At 49.0% G+C, this 20,175-nt stretch overlaps 1 protein-coding gene and 1 long non-coding RNA gene across 2 annotated transcripts in view; one reads left to right on the forward strand and one right to left on the reverse strand.

Moving 5' to 3' along the window:
- Nucleotides 1-256: 256 nt before the first annotated feature.
- LOC135414056 (uncharacterized) lies at nucleotides 257-3,971 on the reverse strand. Its single transcript, XR_010430554.1, has 2 exons — nucleotides 3,886-3,971; nucleotides 257-642 (listed from the first exon to the last, which is right to left on the reverse strand). It is a non-coding gene; the product is annotated as an uncharacterized LOC135414056 (long non-coding RNA).
- The window catches only part of CCND2 (cyclin D2), a 32,515-nt gene continuing 15,894 nt past the window's right edge, over nucleotides 3,555-20,175 (forward strand). The window contains exons 1-4 of the mRNA XM_064654308.1: nucleotides 3,555-3,985; nucleotides 5,412-5,627; nucleotides 8,405-8,564; nucleotides 19,537-19,667. Of these exons, the coding sequence (XP_064510378.1) occupies nucleotides 3,791-3,985; nucleotides 5,412-5,627; nucleotides 8,405-8,564; nucleotides 19,537-19,667 (702 nt within the window). The 5' untranslated portion in view covers nucleotides 3,555-3,790. The remainder of the gene's footprint in view (nucleotides 3,986-5,411; nucleotides 5,628-8,404; nucleotides 8,565-19,536; nucleotides 19,668-20,175) is intronic.

Here is a 20,175-nt window from a genome sequence, read left to right on the forward strand (position 1 = left end):
TTATAAAGCTGCCATCACACAGGTTTTGGGTTGAAAATCACCTGTACAATTAAAATACTCCTTGAAGACACATGGCTTATGAGCAGCAGACCCTGTGGTACCCAAATCTTTTTCTATCTTTCATCCAAAACCAGAGGAAATAAAAGGTTATTTTTATCATGTTGTTGCTGTTGAATGCACGGCACAGAATTATACAATTTACCTTTGAACAGCTAAAAATCAGACATATAAAAAAACAAAAACCGAACTACCAGGATAGACTGTTTCCAGTGATTGATGCTGGAATAATTTTATTTCAAATCTATTGCACATTTTAATATTGACGGTGTTTGTTTGCTTTCAGGGCTTTCCTCAGCTTGGACAGTGGAAACACGTTCATCTGTTTCTTTCTTGGCTTCCAGTCGGTTTCACTTTCAGATTCTCATGTTTCACACTCCAGCCTTCAGGTTTCAAGCACTGCGAGGGTTACTTATTTCATTTAAACAAACAAAAAACCTGCGGCCGCAGGGCACACACACGCAATGTGTCTGTTGGTCTGCAAAGCTTGAGCCCATCCTGTCCACTGAAGCATCTTCACGATTTTTCTCTAGGATTTGCAGAGAGAAGAGATTAAACAAATAGGAGTGATGATGAAAAAAGCATCTATTAAAAAAAGAAAAAATAATAACAAACAAGAGTTTCGCAGGGCTCTCAGACTGACCTCAATAAAACATCATTACATCTCGCCGATTGCATGATTAATGTCGGATTAATGATGAGGAGCTGCGATACCGGACTTGATGCCCTGAAGGAGTGACCCAAGACCTAAATAGTGACGGCGGCATTGCCTCTCGGCGGCTGCGGTGGGGTTCGGGAGCAGGACAGCCCCTTTCCCACGGGGCCGCGGGGGTGGGAAGGTGGCGGGGCCTGTCCCGGGAAGCGGATTTCCCAGGAGCGCGGTTCTTCCGCGGGAGCGCCCGCCCGGGGCTGCGCCCACTCCGGGGATGCTTAATTTGATCATTTATGCTTTTAAATGGTTGAAGCAGCTCAGCAAAAGCAGAGCAGCGAGTGCGAAAAGAGGTTGTTTTTTTTTTTCTTTTTGTTTGTCGGTTTGGGGTGGGTTTTTTGTTTGTTTGTTTGTTTTGCGGGGGAGTTTTTTTGTTTGTTTGGGGTTCTTGGTGGGGTTTTTTTTTGGTTGGTTTTTTTTTTTTTTTTTTTTTTCCGGAGGAAGGGTGGTATTTAACATATGGCACTCGGTAATCTCTACACGGAGGCTGTTAAAACATCTGCTGCCTCCCAACGCGTGCGGCAGCGCCCGTGGGCACGGGGACAAGGCGAAGGGGCATCTCGGGCACAGCCGCGCTTCCCAGGGCCGGTGTTTCCCAGCTGGAAACGGGCACTGCGCCTATAAAAGTCGTCGCACAGGGGCAAAGAGTTTGGGGTTTGTTTTTTCGTTTTCTTTTTTCGCTTTTTTTTTTTTTTTTTTTTTCCACGACGTTGCTGCAGATCAACGGCACCTCCTCGTGCAGAGCTGGCATGCTTCCATTTATTGATTTAGGGAGGCTGTTTTTCCTTTCCTAACGGGACACCCCCATCGCGCACACACACAGAGCAAGGTGGCCCTTGGCTGCTCCCCCGTCCGCCGCCCCATCGCGGGGTGCGGGGGCTCGCCCGCATCCCTTCCCCTCCGTGCCCCAGACATCACCCCACTTCGGAAAGTCGGTGCCGGACAATTAGGACACCCGTTATCCTCCTCCCTCCCCCCCCCCCCCCCGAAACCCACATAAATCACAATCGCTGCATTGTCGGGCTACAAAGCCAGACGGGAGCGCTTATGAATTTAAGTTTGGAGAAGGAAAACGTGCGCTGACACAACACGCTCCCTGTTCACAGGAGTAGCCAGGAAGGGGAAATGAATGGTGGAAGTTAAAGAGCCTTTCATTGCGGAGCGCGGCGGGTCCCCGCTCACCGCCCTTGACGGACGGCAGGGGGGTGCCCCCTCTGCGCTCCCTTCCTTCGCCCTCCCGAAAACGCGAGCCTTGCCAGGCAAAGCTCAGCCCGATTCCGCCCCCGGTAAGCCTGCGGCTCGGGGGGGTGCGGCTCTGCGAGGGGCCACACACGGTGCCCGGCGGCTCCCGGCGTTTCGCGGACGGGACGAGGGGGCGGCGGGGATGATTTTGCGGGAGGATGCTGCTACTCGGCCCGTCCCGGCTTTATTGGGGGTTGGGGGCGGCGGGAGGAGGGCGGACCACACTCCTGCTGGGCTTTTTTGGTGGTCAAGTAGCCCTTTGCTCCGACGGGAGTCCCAGCCAGTTTTTGCCAAGGAAGCCTCGCTGCTTGACTCCGACGGGAGTCGGCGAAGCCGGTCCCACCCCTCCCATCCTCTTGGATGCGGAGGGCCGAGGGCTGGCGTGGGAGGGGGCAAGTGTGCCCACTCGCGGGCATCCACGGCCGCTCACCCCATTTGCCCCCGGTGCAGCTGCCGGGATCGGGCGGTGCATTCAGGTGAGGGAACTCCCCTAGCCCCCATCCCTCCGGATGCCTGCTCTCGAAGCCGGAGCATCAAGCGTCCTTAAAATATAATCTGCCCGGTAACAATCAGCGCGCAGCGGCGAGAGCCCCAGAGCCATTGGCTATGCAAATAGCGGGAGGGGAAGCGGCGCCCCAAACTCCCCCCGCTCGCACTTTTAAGGCGGTATTTCGATGCCTGCCGCTCCCCCCCGCTCACCCAGCCCACCCTCCGTGCCGCCCAGGGGCGGGGGGCCGCGGGGCGGCCGCTGCGGGCACCCAGTGCCCCGCACGCCCCGGCAGCGCTTTTCCCCTTCGGGAGCCTCCGCTCTGCTGCAGCCGCCGGAGACTCCGCGGAGTTGACACATTTTGCAGCTCCGACCAAGTGCGAGCAGGGTGGAAGTCACCCGGTGCGGGACGTAACCCCTCTCACCTCCCCCTCCGCTCCCCCAGCCAACCTTTCTCCCTCCTTCCTCCCTCCCTCCCTCCGCCGCTGGGTTTCCTAGAAAGTTATATCAGTGTGGCCATGCAGCGCTAAGGCGGTTCGCGTGCTCGAAACACGTCTATGTGCCGCAGGAAGTAGCGTGGTGGTTGTTAGATTTCGCCCCAAAAGGCGCCGCGGAACCCCCACCCCTCAAGGAGTGGGGTTTTTTTTTGAGGTTCTACCCCTCTCCGGCTGCAGATTAAGGAGGTGCCGAAGCGGGGAGGGCGAGACGTGCATCTGGCACCCTGCTAAGCCAGTACGTTTCCCGTTGGGTACCGAGGGGAGCCCACAATTCCTCGCAATGAGAGGGAAATAGATTGGGACGGGCTCCCGCAGAAGGAAAAGTGTGTAGCGCAATTAATTTGGTTGCTAGAAGGAAGAAAGAGAGAAGCTGTCATTCGTGTGTGTGTGTGTCCCTATACGAGGGCCTCTTGGTTCCTTGTTAGCTTATTGAGAGGGAGGGGAAAAAAAAGCGTTTGATGTTACGTCTGACCAGCTGCTGTTCTCCATAATAACAAGAGAGAGAGAACTGCCTGCCCTGACGAGTTGCGTCACTTCGCTTCAACTTTAGGCTAGAAATCAAGAGAGAGGGAGAGACAACTTTCAAGTGAGGCAGGAGCGAGCTGGAAAGCCCTGTCTCCTCCCACCCACCTACCCTGTCTTCCTCCCACCCACCTACCCCTCCTCCTTTACCCCTCTCCTTTCCCCACCCCTTCCCCCCCCTCCAAAAAAGAAAAAAAAAAAAAGAAAAAAAAAAGGAAAAAAAAAAAAAGAAAAAAACCTTTCCCATCAGAGAAAGAGGGAGATCTCTTTGGAAACATGGAGCTGCTGTGCTGCGAGGTGGACCCCATGAGGAGAGCTCTGCCCGACCCGAACTTGCTCTACGATGACCGCGTTTTGCACAACTTACTAACCATAGAGGAGAGGTATCTGCCCCAGTGCTCCTACTTCAAGTGCGTCCAGAAGGACATCCAGCCCTTCATGAGGAGGATGGTGGCCACTTGGATGCTGGAGGTTTGTACACCCTGGGAGCGGGGGGGAGGCAGAGCGGCCCCGTCCCCTCTACCCCTGCAGCCCCCTCGCCCCTCCGCTCGCCGTGGGGTTCCTTCTTGTTCCTTCTCCCCCGCTTCCTGAGCTCCCCTGGTGCGGGAAGGGGCGCGGGGGCACCAGCAGCCTGCGGGGGAAGTCGCCCCTTCCGGGGGGCTCCGTGGAGCGGGTGCAGGAGAGGGGAGGAAACGCGGCGTGCTGGGGATGGGGGTGGTGGTGGTAGTGGGTGAGTTGGAAAAGTCATTTGCAGTTAAAAAGCAAAGCCGCCTCCGGGAGCGCTTGAGTTCGAGGCATTCCTGGGAAAAGCGAGTTGCGCCCGGGGCAGGGCGAGGGTCGGGGGGTCCCCCCGCGTTTTGCCCGGCGAGGGTTCCATGCCCACGTATGCACTGGGTAGGACGTGCCTGTTCCTCGCCATGTTGCGCTGCATGCGGGCTCTGCTCGCCGGCGCCGAGCCCGGCTTCCCCCCTTTTCCTTTTCCAGGGGGTCGGGAATGCCTCCCCGGCCCCGCGGAGCGGGACCCCGGGCAGTCGGGGTCCCGTCGGGCGGGCGCCGAGCCCCCCGTTCGCCCCGATGCCCCGGGCGGTGCTGCCGCGGGCCCAGAGCCCCGCAGCCCCGCCGCCCATCCTTTGCCCCTTCGCATCTCCTTCGGGGGGCACCTTTCCCTGTCCAGACCCCCCGGGTCGTAAAGACCAGACTCCCCGCTTGGTTTTCGTGTGAGATTTGTAGTTTTTCTCCGCGGCGCCGATTTTTGGTGAATTTTTGAAAGAATTTCGCCCCTCGCTCCCTGTGCTAAAAGGATCCAGGCGGCTCGGGCTCTCCCCACCCCACCTCGCCTTCGCTTCGTCTCTCCCGTCCTTTCCCCCCCACCGCGGGATCGGGGGCGCAGGGCTGGCGGACACCCCGCGGGGAAATTTTTGCAATTGTCGGAAACGATAGGGGAACGTTCCGGGATGCCGCCGGCCCCAAAACCGGGACCCCTGGGGATGTTTTGATATTTTTTATCGATTTTTTGAAAATATGACGAAATAAAAAAAGGAAAAAATTGGGTCGCAAAAAAAAAAAAAAAAAAGTCGGAGGCTGCTCGCTTGCTGCTGGATGGGGCTTTTCGGCTCTCCCACACAGTGTCTTGAATTCATTTCTTACTGAATGAACTAAAGGAATGTGAAAGCCGATTGACAGCCTTCCCAGCGTCTCCGGAGATCTCCCCCTCCCCCAAAATTTAGCTCCCCGGGAAACAAAAATAGCGGGAGCCAAAGCAAGGGAGGCAGTGGGTTTGTTTCGTGGGTTCATTCATTTATTTATTTTTTCCTTCTTGTCTCTTTCTCTCTTCCCATCCCTTCTATGTGCCCCCCCTCTGACCCCATCCATCCCTCCCCACGCTCCTCGCCTGCAGGTCTGCGAAGAGCAGAAGTGCGAAGAAGAAGTTTTCCCTCTGGCCATGAATTACTTGGACAGATTCTTAGCTGTGGTGCCCACTCGGAAGTGCCATCTGCAGCTGCTGGGGGCAGTGTGCATGTTCCTGGCCTCCAAGCTGAAAGAGACAATCCCCCTCACAGCCGAGAAGCTGTGCATATACACGGACAATTCCATCAAACCCCAAGAGCTGCTGGTAAGCAGCCCCCTTATCCCCTCCTCTTTGGCAGTGCCAGCATCGCTTCCCTGCCCTTCGCTGGCACCCATCACTTTGCCACCCATCTCCTCACTTTTTTAAAAAAAAAAAACAACAACCCCACACTTTCCCCAGGTTTCTGAATGGCAAGAAAGCACTACAGCCCTCGGGGGGTCATCCAGAGTGGCAGGGGGACACACACACGGGGACATCCCCCTGTCCTCTGAAGCTGCCTGGCCGTGCCATGCAGCGCTCAGACCTCCTTCCCGCCTCATGCGGGAAACCCTGGGGTTGCCAGGGTTGCCGTGGGGTGCTGTGGTTGCCGGGAGGATGTGTCGGTGTCCCGCTGTCCGTGTGTCCCGGGGTGTCCCGGGGTGTCCCGGGGTGTCCCTCTGTCCTGTCCCGCGGGGACACCTCGCCGGGCGCACGTGCGCGGGGCGGGCGGCGCGGCGGCGCCACCTGGCGGCAGCAACGCGGCCGCGCCGGGAGCGGGCGGGGGCGGCTCCCTGAGGAATTCGGGGGGATCCGCCTTGGTGGGGACGTGGGAAGGGGTGGCTCCGGTGCCCCTCGCGGCGGGTGTTGCCTGCGGGCTATCGCCGAGGCCGGTGATATATGTGTGTGTGTAAATGTCATCTTCAGAGAGGGCGGACCGGCCTCTGCCCGAGGGTGCCCAGCAATGGGACAAGAGGCCACGGGCAGGAACTGATGCCTGGGAAGTTACAGCTGAACATGAGCAAGAACTTCTTTTCTGTCCAGTGACCAAGCACTGGAACAGATTGCCCAGAGAGGGTGTAGAATCTCCCTCGCTGGGGATATTCCAGAACCCTCGGGACACAATCCTGTGCCATGTGCTCTGGGATGGCCCTGCTGGAGCAGGGAGGTGGGACCAGATGCCCCACTGTAGTATCTCCCAGATTGACCCATCCTGTGTCTGTTAAACCATCCTGTGCCTGCTAATTCTCCATGGAGGGCTCAGCCCAGACACAGAGAAAGCAGAAACAAACTGAAAATTATTGAAGGAAATAGCTAATAATTTTTGAAGGGGATAACTAACATTTACCTGGTGGTACAGGACGCTGGGCATGCACAAGAGCCCCTTGGTGACATGGATGCTCTGTCACAGAGATGCAAGTAGCCATACATCTGAATCCCAGGAGAATTTCTCCTATGAATCACTGAGAATTTAAAGATATTCACATGGCCATCTGAATCCCAGGAGAATTTCTCCTCTGAATCACTGGGAATTCCCCCTGGGGAGGGGCTGGGAGCTCATGCTTCCTCAGAGTAAAGAGGCTTGCCCTGCAAAGGCTGCAAACTCATGGACATGCGTTGTCCCCTTGGTAATATGGACTGGCAGAGGAAGTGCTGTGGTGCCCATAGGAGAAGATGCAGAATGATGTCCCTACTTTTTTTGTAGGATTTAGGCATGTGTTTTAATTGCTTCCCTGTATTCAGTCCTCTAGATTTACTGTTCCACGTCACATCAGAAATATTGGGAAGAGCAGTCTTTAGTTTACGTAATTGCCATTACGTTCAAACATTTTACGGGTTTTCTTGAGAAAGGAAAAAAATCCCCACCTGGTTTTTGTGGCCTTTTGCTTATATGTGGATGTGAGACTTTTCAGGCTGTGGAGGGCTCTGTCATAATCCAGTAGGAATGTCCGTAGGGAAGGTAAAGCGGGCATCTGTTCAGGGAAACGGCTGCAGGAATGGCATCGTGGGGTCCGTGTTTATGGTTTCTCAGTAACGCTGGTTGATGTCTCCTCAGCTGCAAAATTAAAGGACTGCTTTTTCAATTTGCCAGCTCCACTGGGGCTCCCCCACCACACCTGGCTCTGTCAGGGTTGTTGCATCCTCGGGACGCAGGAACCAGCGCGTGGAATTTAGTGAACACCAAATAGCTGGTGGATGAGACAACAAACGAGTTGGAGGCCTGAGCTTTGTTCACTCTGTGGGGCACTGAAAGGTGTTATAAACTTAGTTTTAGTTTAGGTCTAGCCCTGCTTGAACCCTGGGGCTGGATCCTTGGGCACCATTTCCACATGGAATCCCTTGGGCACCATTTCCACATGGAATCCCATTGCGGGGAATGGCCAGTAGTTACATACACGCCCAAGTTTTCCTTTGATTTTGCTGGGAGTTTTGGGTGTGCGAAGAATGTGGGAATGGATCCTGCTTGATTTACTGGCAGATAATTTACACAGGCTACTTCTTGGCTGTGTTGTTTGCGTTTCCTTCCTGCAAAGCCTGTCTTGAAGTAGTTTAAGCACCATCAGATTTATCTGCAGGACATTTTGAATACAGTTTTGGGAGGGAATGCCATCAAGCTAACTTCCCAGTTTTGAAAAAAAGGAATGTATATCTAGGTTATTTTTGTGCATGGTTATCCCTAGGGCTTTAAATGGCTATAAAGAAAGGACTATAGCCATTTAAAAGAAGTTACTAGGAAAGGACCACAGTGACCTTGGCAATATCTAATTGCAGGCTAAACTTTCTGGGTGGGCATTCAGCACTGGATGCAAAAAAAAAAAACCAGTAAAACCTTGGCAGGAGCTGCCAGATCTCATTATTTTCAGTAGAGCTTGACATTTCTGGTGTTTAAAGAAAAAAAAGAATATAAAGTCAACAACTTCAAAGCAGTAGAGGCGTATGGAAAAAAAGGTTTGAGCAAAACCAATTTAGCAGTGATAAAGTTATAATCAGAGAAATAAGTGAAGTAGGGTTGGTTTATTTTTTCAGTTTTGCTTATGGCTTTTCTTCTCTTCCTTCTGCTGCAGGAATGGGAGCTGGTGGTGCTAGGGAAGTTGAAGTGGAACCTTGCAGCCGTCACCCCTCATGATTTCATCGAACACATCCTAAGGAAGGTGCCTCTCCCTAAAGACAAGTTGCTTTTGATCCGGAAGCATGCGCAGACCTTCATTGCCCTTTGTGCAACAGGTAGGGCTGAGGGGCTCTGGGTGCTTGCTGTGAAGTTGAAAGGGCAGATTTGTTACTGGTGGTACATCATCCCCTCCATCCATACACAATGTGGGAGCAGCTTCTGAATCCCATGGGACTGTTGTGAATCAGGCCCCCATTTACGGTGTAAGACCAGAATTCCTGCAGTGGGGAGCTGTGGTTCCATTGCAGTCCTGCTCCTGCAGTGCTTGTGCAGTGAAGTCTGTAAGGCTGGGTTAGACCATACTGTTCTCTGCCCATTCACTGATTTTTTTGAAGATTGTTTGTAAGGACAGATGTGGGACAGCCAAAATACTGGAAGCTGTTATAGTACATTAGCCCAAAATATATTGGGCTAATGCATTGCATGAATGTGTTCTTAAATTTTTCACTAACTGGACTCTGTCCAGATAAAAGGTAAAAATGGTATCTTAACGTGTGTGATACTACCACATCCCTGAAACATAGGGAATGACAATTCAGAACGTAATGACTTTTAAAAAAAAAAATAATTTGGATTCTTTTTCTAACTTGACTCCCAAGAAAGCAGTGAAACAAATGTGTTTCATATGGAACATTACCTTTGTGTCGTATGGCTGAATACGGTTTCTGAAGGTTTAAATGAGGATCATTGCTTCTGTGGAAAAGAGGCTTTTTAATTTATACCTGTGTGCAAATCAGTTTTTGTTTGGTTGGTTTTTTTTGGTGGTGGGCTTTTTTTCCCTCAGTGAATTTTAGAATTTTCATCCAAAGGGTTAATGGTAAGACCATTTTTTGGAAGCCAGACCTGGAACAGATAGACAGCATGCTGTATTTTCCAGAGTTATTATCAAGTAGTGTATGGCTCAGTGTTTGAATTGAGTAGTTTGACCTATCTAGTCCTTTGTGATAGTAACTGTTCTGCTTGTGTGTTTGCACAGAGGAAAGGAAGACTGGGTGCAGCTTTTGGGTTTGAATGTCTGCTGCTGCTTCTTGGTATTTAATAGGTAGTGACTGCTTTTAAAATGTAGGCCAGTTTTTCCTACCCCTGTCGGTCAGTTTTAGAAAATTGTATATGGGCTGTCTTAGGGTAATTGATTTTCTGGTTACCATGATGCTCAAGCTTTCCCTCCTTTTCCCTCTGCTCCATGATCCCTTTTCACACAAAAGCCCACAGGGCTCGATAGAAATATTGCTCAAATTCTGCAGGATCACTCTTGGTAATTTATCAGCCATTTCAGACTAATCAACTTTATACTTTAGCATTAATATGTTCAATCAGCTTTGCCTTCTTTCTTTGCCTCCTCCCCTTACTCATAATTCATTCACACTGCCTTTCCCATGGGTATTTCTCTGGATCCTCACAACACCATCAGCCATCAACCTCCAACACATCTGCGTGTGGTCTTCCAAACCAGACCAGTCTTCCCTCTCCTTTGTTGCTTTCACTTCCTACAATAGTGTTTTGGTTTGTATGTTTTTATCCAAGAGGACATTTTCTTGAGTGCCCTAGAATTTCATTATGCTTTAACTTTTCAAATTCTGGTCTATAATCCTTTGCCCATGAAGTTTCCCATAAAACCAAACCATTGCAAGACTGGGGGCCGTGAAAGAGTCTCCAAAGTCTATGTTTTCTTTCCACTCCATGAATTCTCTGATAGTTAGCTCCATGCTTTAGTAGTCCTTTCACTGAGATCCAAATTTTCCATCCCTTAAGCCTAGTCATGCAGTTATCTCATGTGTTTCCCCCATGTGATCTGCCTCTCATGTTATATGTCTCCAATGCATGAACTGAAGTCCTTTATGTAGAGTTTAAAGAGGCAGCAAATCGAGATTACAAATGAAAGATATAATTCTGTGTACAGAGCTTCCCAAAAGTCAGGGCACTGTGGTGCTGGCTGTAGGTTTTCTTTTCTTCTCATCCCATTTTCCACAGACCACTGTGTTGGCATTTAGTTTTGAGGAGGATCCCCAACCCTTTGCCATTTTGAAAGCAGAGGTCTTACCCAAGCCCTCACTCCCACATTCTCAGTTTACCAGCGAACTCCTACCCCCATTTCCATTGTAGAAATGTTGTAACTAATGTATTTCCCTTTCACTGCCACTCTTTGAAGAAAAGCCCTTTCTCATCAGACTTCCTTCCAGATCCAGTTGTCATTTCCTTTTCTTGTCCTGTTTGTTGCAGAGCTCTCACCAGCTGTTCTGTTTGTTCTTTCTCTTTCTCCCTCAAAGCTGCTGCTCTCCACCAGCTTGGGTTAAGCCTGGTTTTTCATTTCCCCATTTGGGTTCTGTCAGCAGTATGACCTCCTTTGACGTGTGGCTGGCTCTTCCCTTGCTCCCTCCATGTGTGGTTGACTCTTTACTGTTCCCAGACCTGACCTTGCTGCCTGGCTCACAGCTCTGGTCTGGAGCACAGCAGTGAATCCTGATTCATCTCAGCACAGCTTTCTCTGCTCTCAAGTACTTTTTCTTTAGTGTATCGCGCAAAATCTGGCATATTTTGAACTTTATTCCTCTAGCCTGAGTTCTTCTTCACTGCCTGCTCCATTTTAATCTCCCAGCAAAAACATTATACCCGAAATTCCCAAGTGTTCCTTGCCTGTACAAAGCCAGCTGTGATCTCAGTCCTGCAAGACTTTGTGTCAGCAAACAGAGAGGGAAGCAACCATGAACAGTTACTGGGTGTTCTGCTGGATGTGTAGGATCGCTTTGATACTCATCTCTATTCTCCTTTCCCTGTGAACCTCCCTCAAAAGGAGATGATAACTCAGTTCTTCTGTGTATTCCTTTCAGTCATGTTTGATCATTTTGGCATTCTTTCCCTTTCTCTGCCTTTATTTTGAACCCAGTTCCTGAAACAAGCTGCCTGGATATAAACCCACAGCCTCTCCCCAGTCCTTGCAGTGATTAATGATTCACATGAGCATGACCGAAACTGGAATGTATCCCTCTTTGCCCTTGGTCCCATCTGAACACATGGCTGCTGAGCAAGACAGAAGCTTGTTCCCTGAATAATAAGTTTTCTCTTTCTGCTGCCCTGCACTTGCAATGGTCTCCATGAGAAGGGGGTGTAAGCAGCATCCACCCCCAGCCCAGGTGGTGCTGCCAGTGCCATGGCTGTGCAAACAGGGAGCTGTCATTGGGAGCGAGCTGATCTATTGGCTGGGAATTGCCCGTGTATAAGGACAACTTTCTTCCAGCTACCTTGCTCACTGCACAGTAAGACTGTAGATTGACATTATGCTCAGGCATAGCCTGATCTGTCACCTTGTCATTCGTTTTCTCCTCCCACTGGTGGCTCCTTGTGCAAGGTAAAATCTCCCTCAGGAGGCTTCTGAAATTTAAAGGCATTGAGAGGCTGCATTTGGAGCCTTTGTCCTTACAATATGGCTTGGCAAAAGTGATGCCTACTGCTTCTTTCTTACAAGGAGAGACTGCAGGAGCTGAGCCTGTTTAGTTTAGACAAGAGAAGACTGGGAGAGGAGCTGATCAATCCATAGAATTTTATATCTCAAAGGTGGATGCCAAGAGGATGGTGTCAGACTCTCTTCAGTAGTTGCCAGTGACAAGATGAGCAATGGCCATGAACTAAAACACAACGAGTTCCACCTCAGCATGAGGAAGAACTTCTTTACACTGAGGGTGGCAGAGCACTGGAGCAGCTGCCTGGGGAGGTAATGGAGTCTTTGGAGACATTCCAACCCCACCTGGACACATTCCTGTGTCACCTGCTCCAGGTGACCCTGCCTTGACAGGGGGTTGGACTGGATGATCTCCAGAGGTCCATTCTAACCCTAACAATTCTGTGATTCTGTGATTCTTCAGGATGAGAGAATCCTGTTTAAGCCCAATGGAGATGTCCTTCTTTTGCTCGCTGGGATCGTGTTGCTTTTCCACTTTGCCCACACCTCCATCTGTCCATTGCTTGCACCCTTCATTCCCCGTCTGGCTCTTTGCACAGCACTCCACAGTTTGGAAATGTTTTTTCAGGGGTTGACTGTGTGCCTGTTCTGTGCTCCAAGCCAGGGAGTCAGTCCTGGAGGAGTGGGAGAGGGCAGTGGTTACAGGGGTGTGTGTGGAACATGCCACACTGCTGCTGGAAAGAGAACCATGCATTGTTTCCTTGATTTCAGAGTGCCCTTCATTTCTTCTTCTCTCATCCTGTTCAGAGTCACAGATGCACAGCTGCTTCCTGGTGTTCCACTCTCTTCTTGGAGGCTGCACCTGCCACTGCTTTGGTGCAATATACCCCTTTCTGTGTGAGGACCTGGAAGGGGCTGATGTGTTTTGGGGAAGGAGAGCCTGTGCATGTCAGACTTTCAAGAAGAAGAACTGCCTGTTTCTGAACACGAGCTGTAATGGAGAGACTTATCTCAGTGAGGAGCTTTGCTGGGTTTTAGTTGAGTGGAGTGCAAAACTTGGAAGGAAAAATCTTTGCAGACTTGCAGGGACAGAAGGCAACTTGTGTAAAACCCTGGACTCAGCCCTTTGCATGGTCTGTTCTCTGAATCCTACAGCGAGTAGGATGTTCTCATCATGGCTGAAGTGCAGCACCTCAGACCAGTGGCTTTCAGAGCCTGTGTCAGTGAAGGGTTTAAGAAAGAGTAGGAAAATTTCAGCTTTAAGTCAGTTTTGTACAGTGTGCCAAACCTCTGCCCACTGTCTCTGGGACATTAATCATCTGCACTTGAAAGCTGAGAAGCCTTTTCTTTAACTTCTGGGCCAAATCCTGTGTCCTTCACAGAAGTTCTGTGAAAGTCAGTGGGAGTCTTGTCTGAGCAAAGACTGCAAGATGAGGCCCACAACCCTAGCAGTGATCTGGAGTGTAACCACACAGAATGCTTTGTAACACAAGAGGCGTGTTTGGTCCTCAGGACTCCTGCTGGGCAAGCCTTCTGTGCATCACCTTCTCATCCAGTGTAAGCTACCAGGCTCTGTCCCTGAAAGTGTGATACGAGTTTTATCTGGGACATATTCTTTGCAGAGGGAAAGAAAGAAGTCTGCAGAGGCTTCATTGTGTGAATTAATCTCTTTGAAAATTAAATGCATGTTGCAAAGGGGCAGTGTTTGCACAAATACTTCTTGCATGGCAGAGGGAAGAATAATCCAGATGAATTTATTGCTATACAAAAGAAGGCTCTTGCTTGTTCCTGGGAGGGGCAGCTCCTATCAGTATAGTGAGCCTTCCAGACGAATGGAGCCACAAGAATCAAGGAATTGCCATCAACAGGTAATCAGGGCCTGGGCAATGTTTCATGACCAGTCAAGTCTGGGAAGATGAGGTAGAAGGAAATGAAGCAAGAGAGCCTGTGCCGAGACAAGCTGGCATTATTTCAGAGCTGCCAGATAAGTTACCCTCTTTCCTACCAGCTGCAGGTCTGACCTTTGGGTGCTTTGAGCACTAACATCATCCTGATCCTTGGTTGGGCTTTCCTAAGGAAGGTGTAGAATAAGGGGAAATAATAACCAGTGCAAAGAGTTGTTCAGGAGTAGTATTTACAATCAGTTACTGAGCATATTGTGGTGACTGTGCATATTACATAGGCTGGAATGCTGGAAGTGCATTTGGATCAAAACAGGCAAGAATTAAATTCACTACTACCACTGTTTCCCTTATACCTTTCCTTATAAGCTAAGGAAAGGTATGGTTAAATATAGATCCATGCTTGTCTTCGTAGTACAGTCATTGGTTGGGGGAGGTTTGAGGCTGGTTGTGACCATTATCTTTAGATTGTTTTAAAAAGTCAGGTATATAAATACTTGTTCTCCTGATGGAGGTAACATACCCTTTTTTTCTGTCTTCTTTTCCCGTCTTTTTTTCCCTTACCTTCCCTAAGACAGCAGTTTCCAATTCTGTAGTTGCAACTCCGAAAATAAACCTCTATCAAACTATAGAGATGAAAACCAGCTGCTCAAAAAAATGACCAGCAGCCAGAGCAGCAACCAGGGTCATTGTAAGAAGAGTTCCCCACCTGGCTTTGACACACCAAGAGCATTCAGCCTGGATATTTAGTCACTTGTTTTTAAGGTCCTTTAGGAAACACATGATACTGAAATGGGAATGGGATGGTGTCTTGTGTTTATTGGCTGGGAATAGAAAGTAAAGCAAGTCCGGCCTTCTAAAAATCCAGTGTCTTCCCTTGAAGTGTTCGTGTTCTTGTACACTACGTGTTGTGACAACACTCCTTGAACTTATAACAAGAGTCTTTTGTACTTTCCCGTGGAATGGCATAATCACAGAATCAGTTAGGTTGGAAAAGACCTCTGAGACCATCGAGTCCAACCTATAATCCTATAAATCACAGCAAAGTTAGAATCAGAGCCATGCCTTTGATGCAGGCTCTGGATGCCCAATAACCAAGATCTGGAAGAAGGATTTAGCCCACAGCCTTGCTTCAGGTGTTCAGGAAGAAGTGCTTTGGATATAATTTCATCTGTAGTTCAGGGTTCATCATCCACAACAAGAATTTGAAGTCATTTGAAGTTTCAGTTTTACATGTTTAGGTCCTCTGTCTCCACGTTTTATTTATTTTTTATTTTTTTTTTAAATCTCAGGGCAAATTTTTTACTTAGTTCTGGGAGGGAGAGTTTTACCTGGGTGAAAACCGAGTGAGGATGGCGGGCCTTGGCTTGTTGCCATGGGGGAAGTGGAGATAGAGGTTTGTAATTGAAAATAGCATGTAAGAAGCTTGGTTTGAATTTCTCAGTGGAATCTAAGAGACTCTGAGGGCGGTTCTGCATCCCCTCAGATACGGTACTTAATATTTATGCTTTCACTGCACCTTGACAAACACTTCACGTAGTTATTGCTTTGCTTGAATATGGAAATATGTTAATTATGACCTTTATTCTGCTGCCTGCTCTTTTCCTCAGCCTTTTCTATTCAACCCTCTAGGTGGCCCAGCACAATGTGGCTCCTTTTCTTTCAGTGAGCTCTTTCCACACTAATAGGGTCCAGGGTGATGTGGAGAACCATGTGCACAAAATTGGTGCACCACCCCCCATTCCTTTGTGGGCATGTCAGGTTAAATTCATATCAGCAGGAGGGTCACTGCCATGATTTTCAATAGCTCAAGATGAGGTGATGACTCCAGACAATGGTGCCACACTCTCCAGTTGGAGACACTTGCCTCACCAGTTGCAGTAGTTAATTAATATGCTAAAAATAGAAGCCAGTGATACAAATCGCTGCCTGTTGTACAACAAAGACTGGGCATGTGTAGCTTTGATAGCCAAGTTTATGGTGCTTGTTATGGAGGGAAGTTAGTTTAGAGCTAGAGGCGATGTAAGACTTTCTGGATGCTGAGCTTTAGTCACTCTGGGCCTCTGGCCATTTGCTCGCTGTCTCATTTGCATTATGAATGACATTAAGGGAACTAACAAGGTTATTGGGCATAGAAATGTTCACATGTGACCCCACGTGGAAGCAGACCTACAGCAGTGCTAGTTGGCAGGGACACTGTGCCTCTTTATTCAGCTTCCTAGGAAGACAGTTTCTGGGAGTAGATGTAAAATCAACCACGAGAACACCACTGTCGGGATAACGTGGAGGTCTTGGGGCAAGCCCTTAGGAGGTGGGGGAGTTCAGAGGGCAGGCTGGACCTGTGTCCTCTGCTGAGCCTGCTGGTGAGCACTGAGTGCAGGACATGGGAGCTTCCTGCTTGGAGTTCCCCACCAGCCGCTCAGATCTGGGTGAAGCTGCTCCTTGGTGACTACGAATGAGGGTGTGGGTCCATCCCAGTCTCTGAGTGAGTCCATTTCTGCCTGCTGCTGGCTCAAAGGAGGGGTGGCACAGGGTGGGTTTTAGTTCTCACCCACTACATCATAGCTTCAGTAGGGACTGTGAAAACACTGGCAGAGTTTGAGAGGTTTCTCATCATCTTTCTACAACTTTCCTGAAACTCAAGACGAAGAGGGGTAAGTCATGGACAGTCCATTGCTACCTGTATAACTAAGAGACAGTTTGGTAAAGCCCAAAGATCAAACACAGCAGTTGCTTCCCAACTTAGGGCCACATTGGCCAAGTGAAGCCTTGTTCACACCAATAATAGCACATGGGATTTGCAATCCCCAGGAAATACAGCGTGTGCTAGAGGAAAACAGACTCATGTCCATGTAATCTGTTTTAATTTATGCCTTTTCTGAAGAGATTAGTGGGGTTGCTGAGGAACCACTCAGTGTAGATCAGAGTGGATTTTGGGGATGCGAGGTGTGCTCCATAGATGTTTGACCATTCTTAAGTTTTACAGGTTTTTGTTATTTGCTCTGTGAATCAGGAGGACACCGGACAGTTCACTCAGGCACATAAACACTTGCAGCCTTTATAAAAACCTCTTGTTATCAGAGTCCTTTAACCATTCCTGCTCTTCTTGTTGGACTTCCGTAAACTGGTGTATACTGGTTTGTATAAATCCACATGAGGTAAATGTGAAAACAGTTTTGATCACAGAATCATTAAGGTTGGAAAAGACCTCTCAGATCATTGAGTCCAACCACTAACCCAGCACCCCCATGTTCACCACTAAATCATATCCCCAAGTGCCACATCCACACATTTTTGAAGACTTCCAGGGATTGTGACTCCACCACTTCCCTGGGGAGCCTGTTCCAATGCCTGACCATCCTGAAGGAATTTTTCCTAATATCCAAACTTCTCTTAGTGCAACCGGAGGCCATTTCCTCTTGTCCTGTCCCTTGTTCCCTGGGAGAAGAGCCCAACCCCCACTTGACTTCAGCTTCCTTTCAGGTAGTTGTAGAGAGGAATAAGGTCTTCCCTGACCTTCCTTTTCTTCAAAACTTGTGCTCCCGAGCTTTCCCCAGATCTGTTGCCCTTCCTTGGACACACTCCAGCCCTTCAGTGTCCTTGTAGTGAGGGGCCCAGAACTGGACACAGGATTTGAGGTGTGACCTCACCAGTGCCTGGTACAGGGGGACAATCCCTGCCCTGGTCCTGCTGCCACACTATTGCTGATCCAAGCCAGGTGCCATTGGCCTCTTGCCCCCCTGGGCACACCTGGGCTCACGTCCAGCTGCTGTCACCAGCACCCCCAGGGCCTTTTCTGATGGGCACTTTCCAGCCCCTCTGCCCCAGCCTGGAGCTGCAGGGGGTTGTTGTGACCCAAGGGCAGGATCCAGCACTGGGTCTTGTTGAACCTCATGCTGTTGGTCTGAGCCCCAGCCTGTCCAGATCCCTCTGCAGAGCCTTCCTACCCTCCAGCAGATCAGCATTCCCACCTGACTTGGTGCGATCCACAAACTTACTGAGCACTCAATCCCCTCGTCCAAGTCATTGGTAAAGATATCAAAGAGAAATGGCTCCAACACTGAGCCCCGAGGGGCACCATGAGTGACTGGGGGAAAGTGCAATCATGGAATTGCAATTCCTGTTACTTTGCATCCTCAGGGCTGTGTCCTGCACTGAGGAGTCAAGGCTCTCCTGTTGACTCTCTCATCAGTGGGGCCAATATAATTTCATTTCCAAGAATCAGCTTTCATGGGTACAGTGGGTTCTTACTGTGATAATAGTGCATAATTATTACTTTTAGAATAATGGCAGTCTATATTCCTTGCTTCAGTCAGTGGGAATTTGTTTCTTTTGAAGTGTTTGTCAGAGTGTGCCTGCTGAGCTCCCCTGGTAGGAAGCCACGCGCAGTGGTGGGCTTGCAGGTGGCCACCTCCTGGCGACTTTGTGAGACAGATAAATTCATGTCAGGGTTTCAACTCCTCCTTTTCTCTCCATACTTCTAACTTCTCCATCCTGTTCCAGTCCATCTGAATGAATGCTATGACCCAAGTCCCATTCTTACTGGAATACTCCAATCCCAGGGACATATTCCAGCCCGGAGGAGAACATGCTGTCTCCACAGCTCTTGAAGTATCTGCCAGCTCTGAGTCTAGGAGGCCGAGAACAACTCTCTGTGTGTCTAAAACTTGAGTGGTTACTGAGGCATCAACAGGGTTACAGAATTTGTGCTGGATGCACAGAGAAGATTTGGGATCTGCAGTTGGGCAGTTTTCTGGAACAGTCTGTTTCTATAGACTGAATAGATTGCTGGTGGTTTATTTCATACTAAGTATTGCTTTGCTTTACTCTGCATTCGCCTCCAGTCTCCCCATGTGAAAACTAGTAGAGGAAGGTTTGTTAATGAGTTATTGTTGAGCCAAAGAACTTGAAAATCAAGTTTAATTTTAGGAATATGTCAGTGACGTAGAAGATCTGAAAATGATCTTTAGTAAGGCATGCTGATAAACCAGGTCCTATGGCAGCATCCTAAACCATAAAATTGTTATATAAAGACCACAGGATTTTATCTGATTTTCTCTTCTGATTTCACAGATGGGTGAGAGGAAGTTCTGAAATGTATTTTCAACTTGTTTATTAAGAAATAGTAGTAATGACAAATGGGATCTTTTTTTTTTTCCTTTGATTACATAGCTATGGGCTTTAAGTGTTCTCACTTCCTAATTGCTAAGGTAGTAAAGATGAACTGTTAATTAAAATCTCTTTCCCGGGCAGGTCTTTAAATGCTCGAATTAATTAAGTCTTTAAAAATTGACGTGATTAAAAATCTCATTTTGGTCCTTTGTGATACCTTATTCCAGTTAGTTTTCCAGTTATACAGAGAGGTCTAATGTGACCAAGACCCAAATTTCTGACATAAATTACAGAAAGCCTCCTTCTTCTCTTTCCTTTTCTTTAAAACTAAGGAAAGACTATTAAAAATTGTCCAGGTTTACTTTATGCATCAGTGAGAATAAAAGACTGAACTGCATTTCCATTTTAATTTGCAGGTCTGTTCCCCCTCCTTTGACTGCTTGTGATGAGCAGTGTGACTAATGAGCTCCACGGGACCAAAAAGAGTGGCACTTTTCCCTTTCTTCTCCTTCCCCGGGTTTTATTCCTGGGTGTGGTTTTTTTTATGTTGCTTGCCTCTGATGTTTTGCAGCTTTTCTTGGTCTGGGCTTGGACTAATTCCCAGATCTGTTCTTGCAGATTTTAACTTTGCCATGTACCCACCATCAATGATAGCAACTGGAAGTGTGGGAGCAGCCATCTGTGGCCTTCAGCTCGATGATGGGGAGAGCCTCACGGACCTCCTGGCCAAGATCACAAACACAGATGTGGTGAGTGTCCCACATTCCTTTCCTCCTTTCCCTTCTCAGGGCACAGTGGAGCACCAGACCATGAAACCTGTCCTGATCCCGAAAGCTCAGTGGAGCAAGGCAGAGTGATGCTTCCGAACTGACTTGCAGACATGGAACCAGCTTTTGAATCTCTAAAGCTCCGTGGACTCCAGGGATCAATTTTTATTCACCCTTACTGGTTCAGCAGCTTGGTGGGGAGAGGCTGTTCTTCCTGCCCTGGCTGGTGGTCCAGCACTAAAGCCCCCTTGGGTAGCCTGAGCGATGGGGCGAGCAGGCAGGCAGCATTCCCTGGGGGTATAAAGTAAACCAGGAGGTCTTGTGGTGGTGTTGGTCCTGTGTTTGCAGCCTTGAAAACTGCTCTTCTGGCCCTCGTTGAGGTATCATCTAAAAATAGTTGGCTTGAAGGAAGTGAATAAGTAGTCTAGTTTACCGAAAAAGTTGAGGATTTCGATAAGTCTTTTTTTCTTATGATCAGATTTTCGATACG

Source organism: Pseudopipra pipra, chromosome 5, assembly GCF_036250125.1.
Source record: "Pseudopipra pipra isolate bDixPip1 chromosome 5, bDixPip1.hap1, whole genome shotgun sequence".
Taxonomy (NCBI): Eukaryota; Metazoa; Chordata; class Aves; order Passeriformes; family Pipridae; genus Pseudopipra; species Pseudopipra pipra.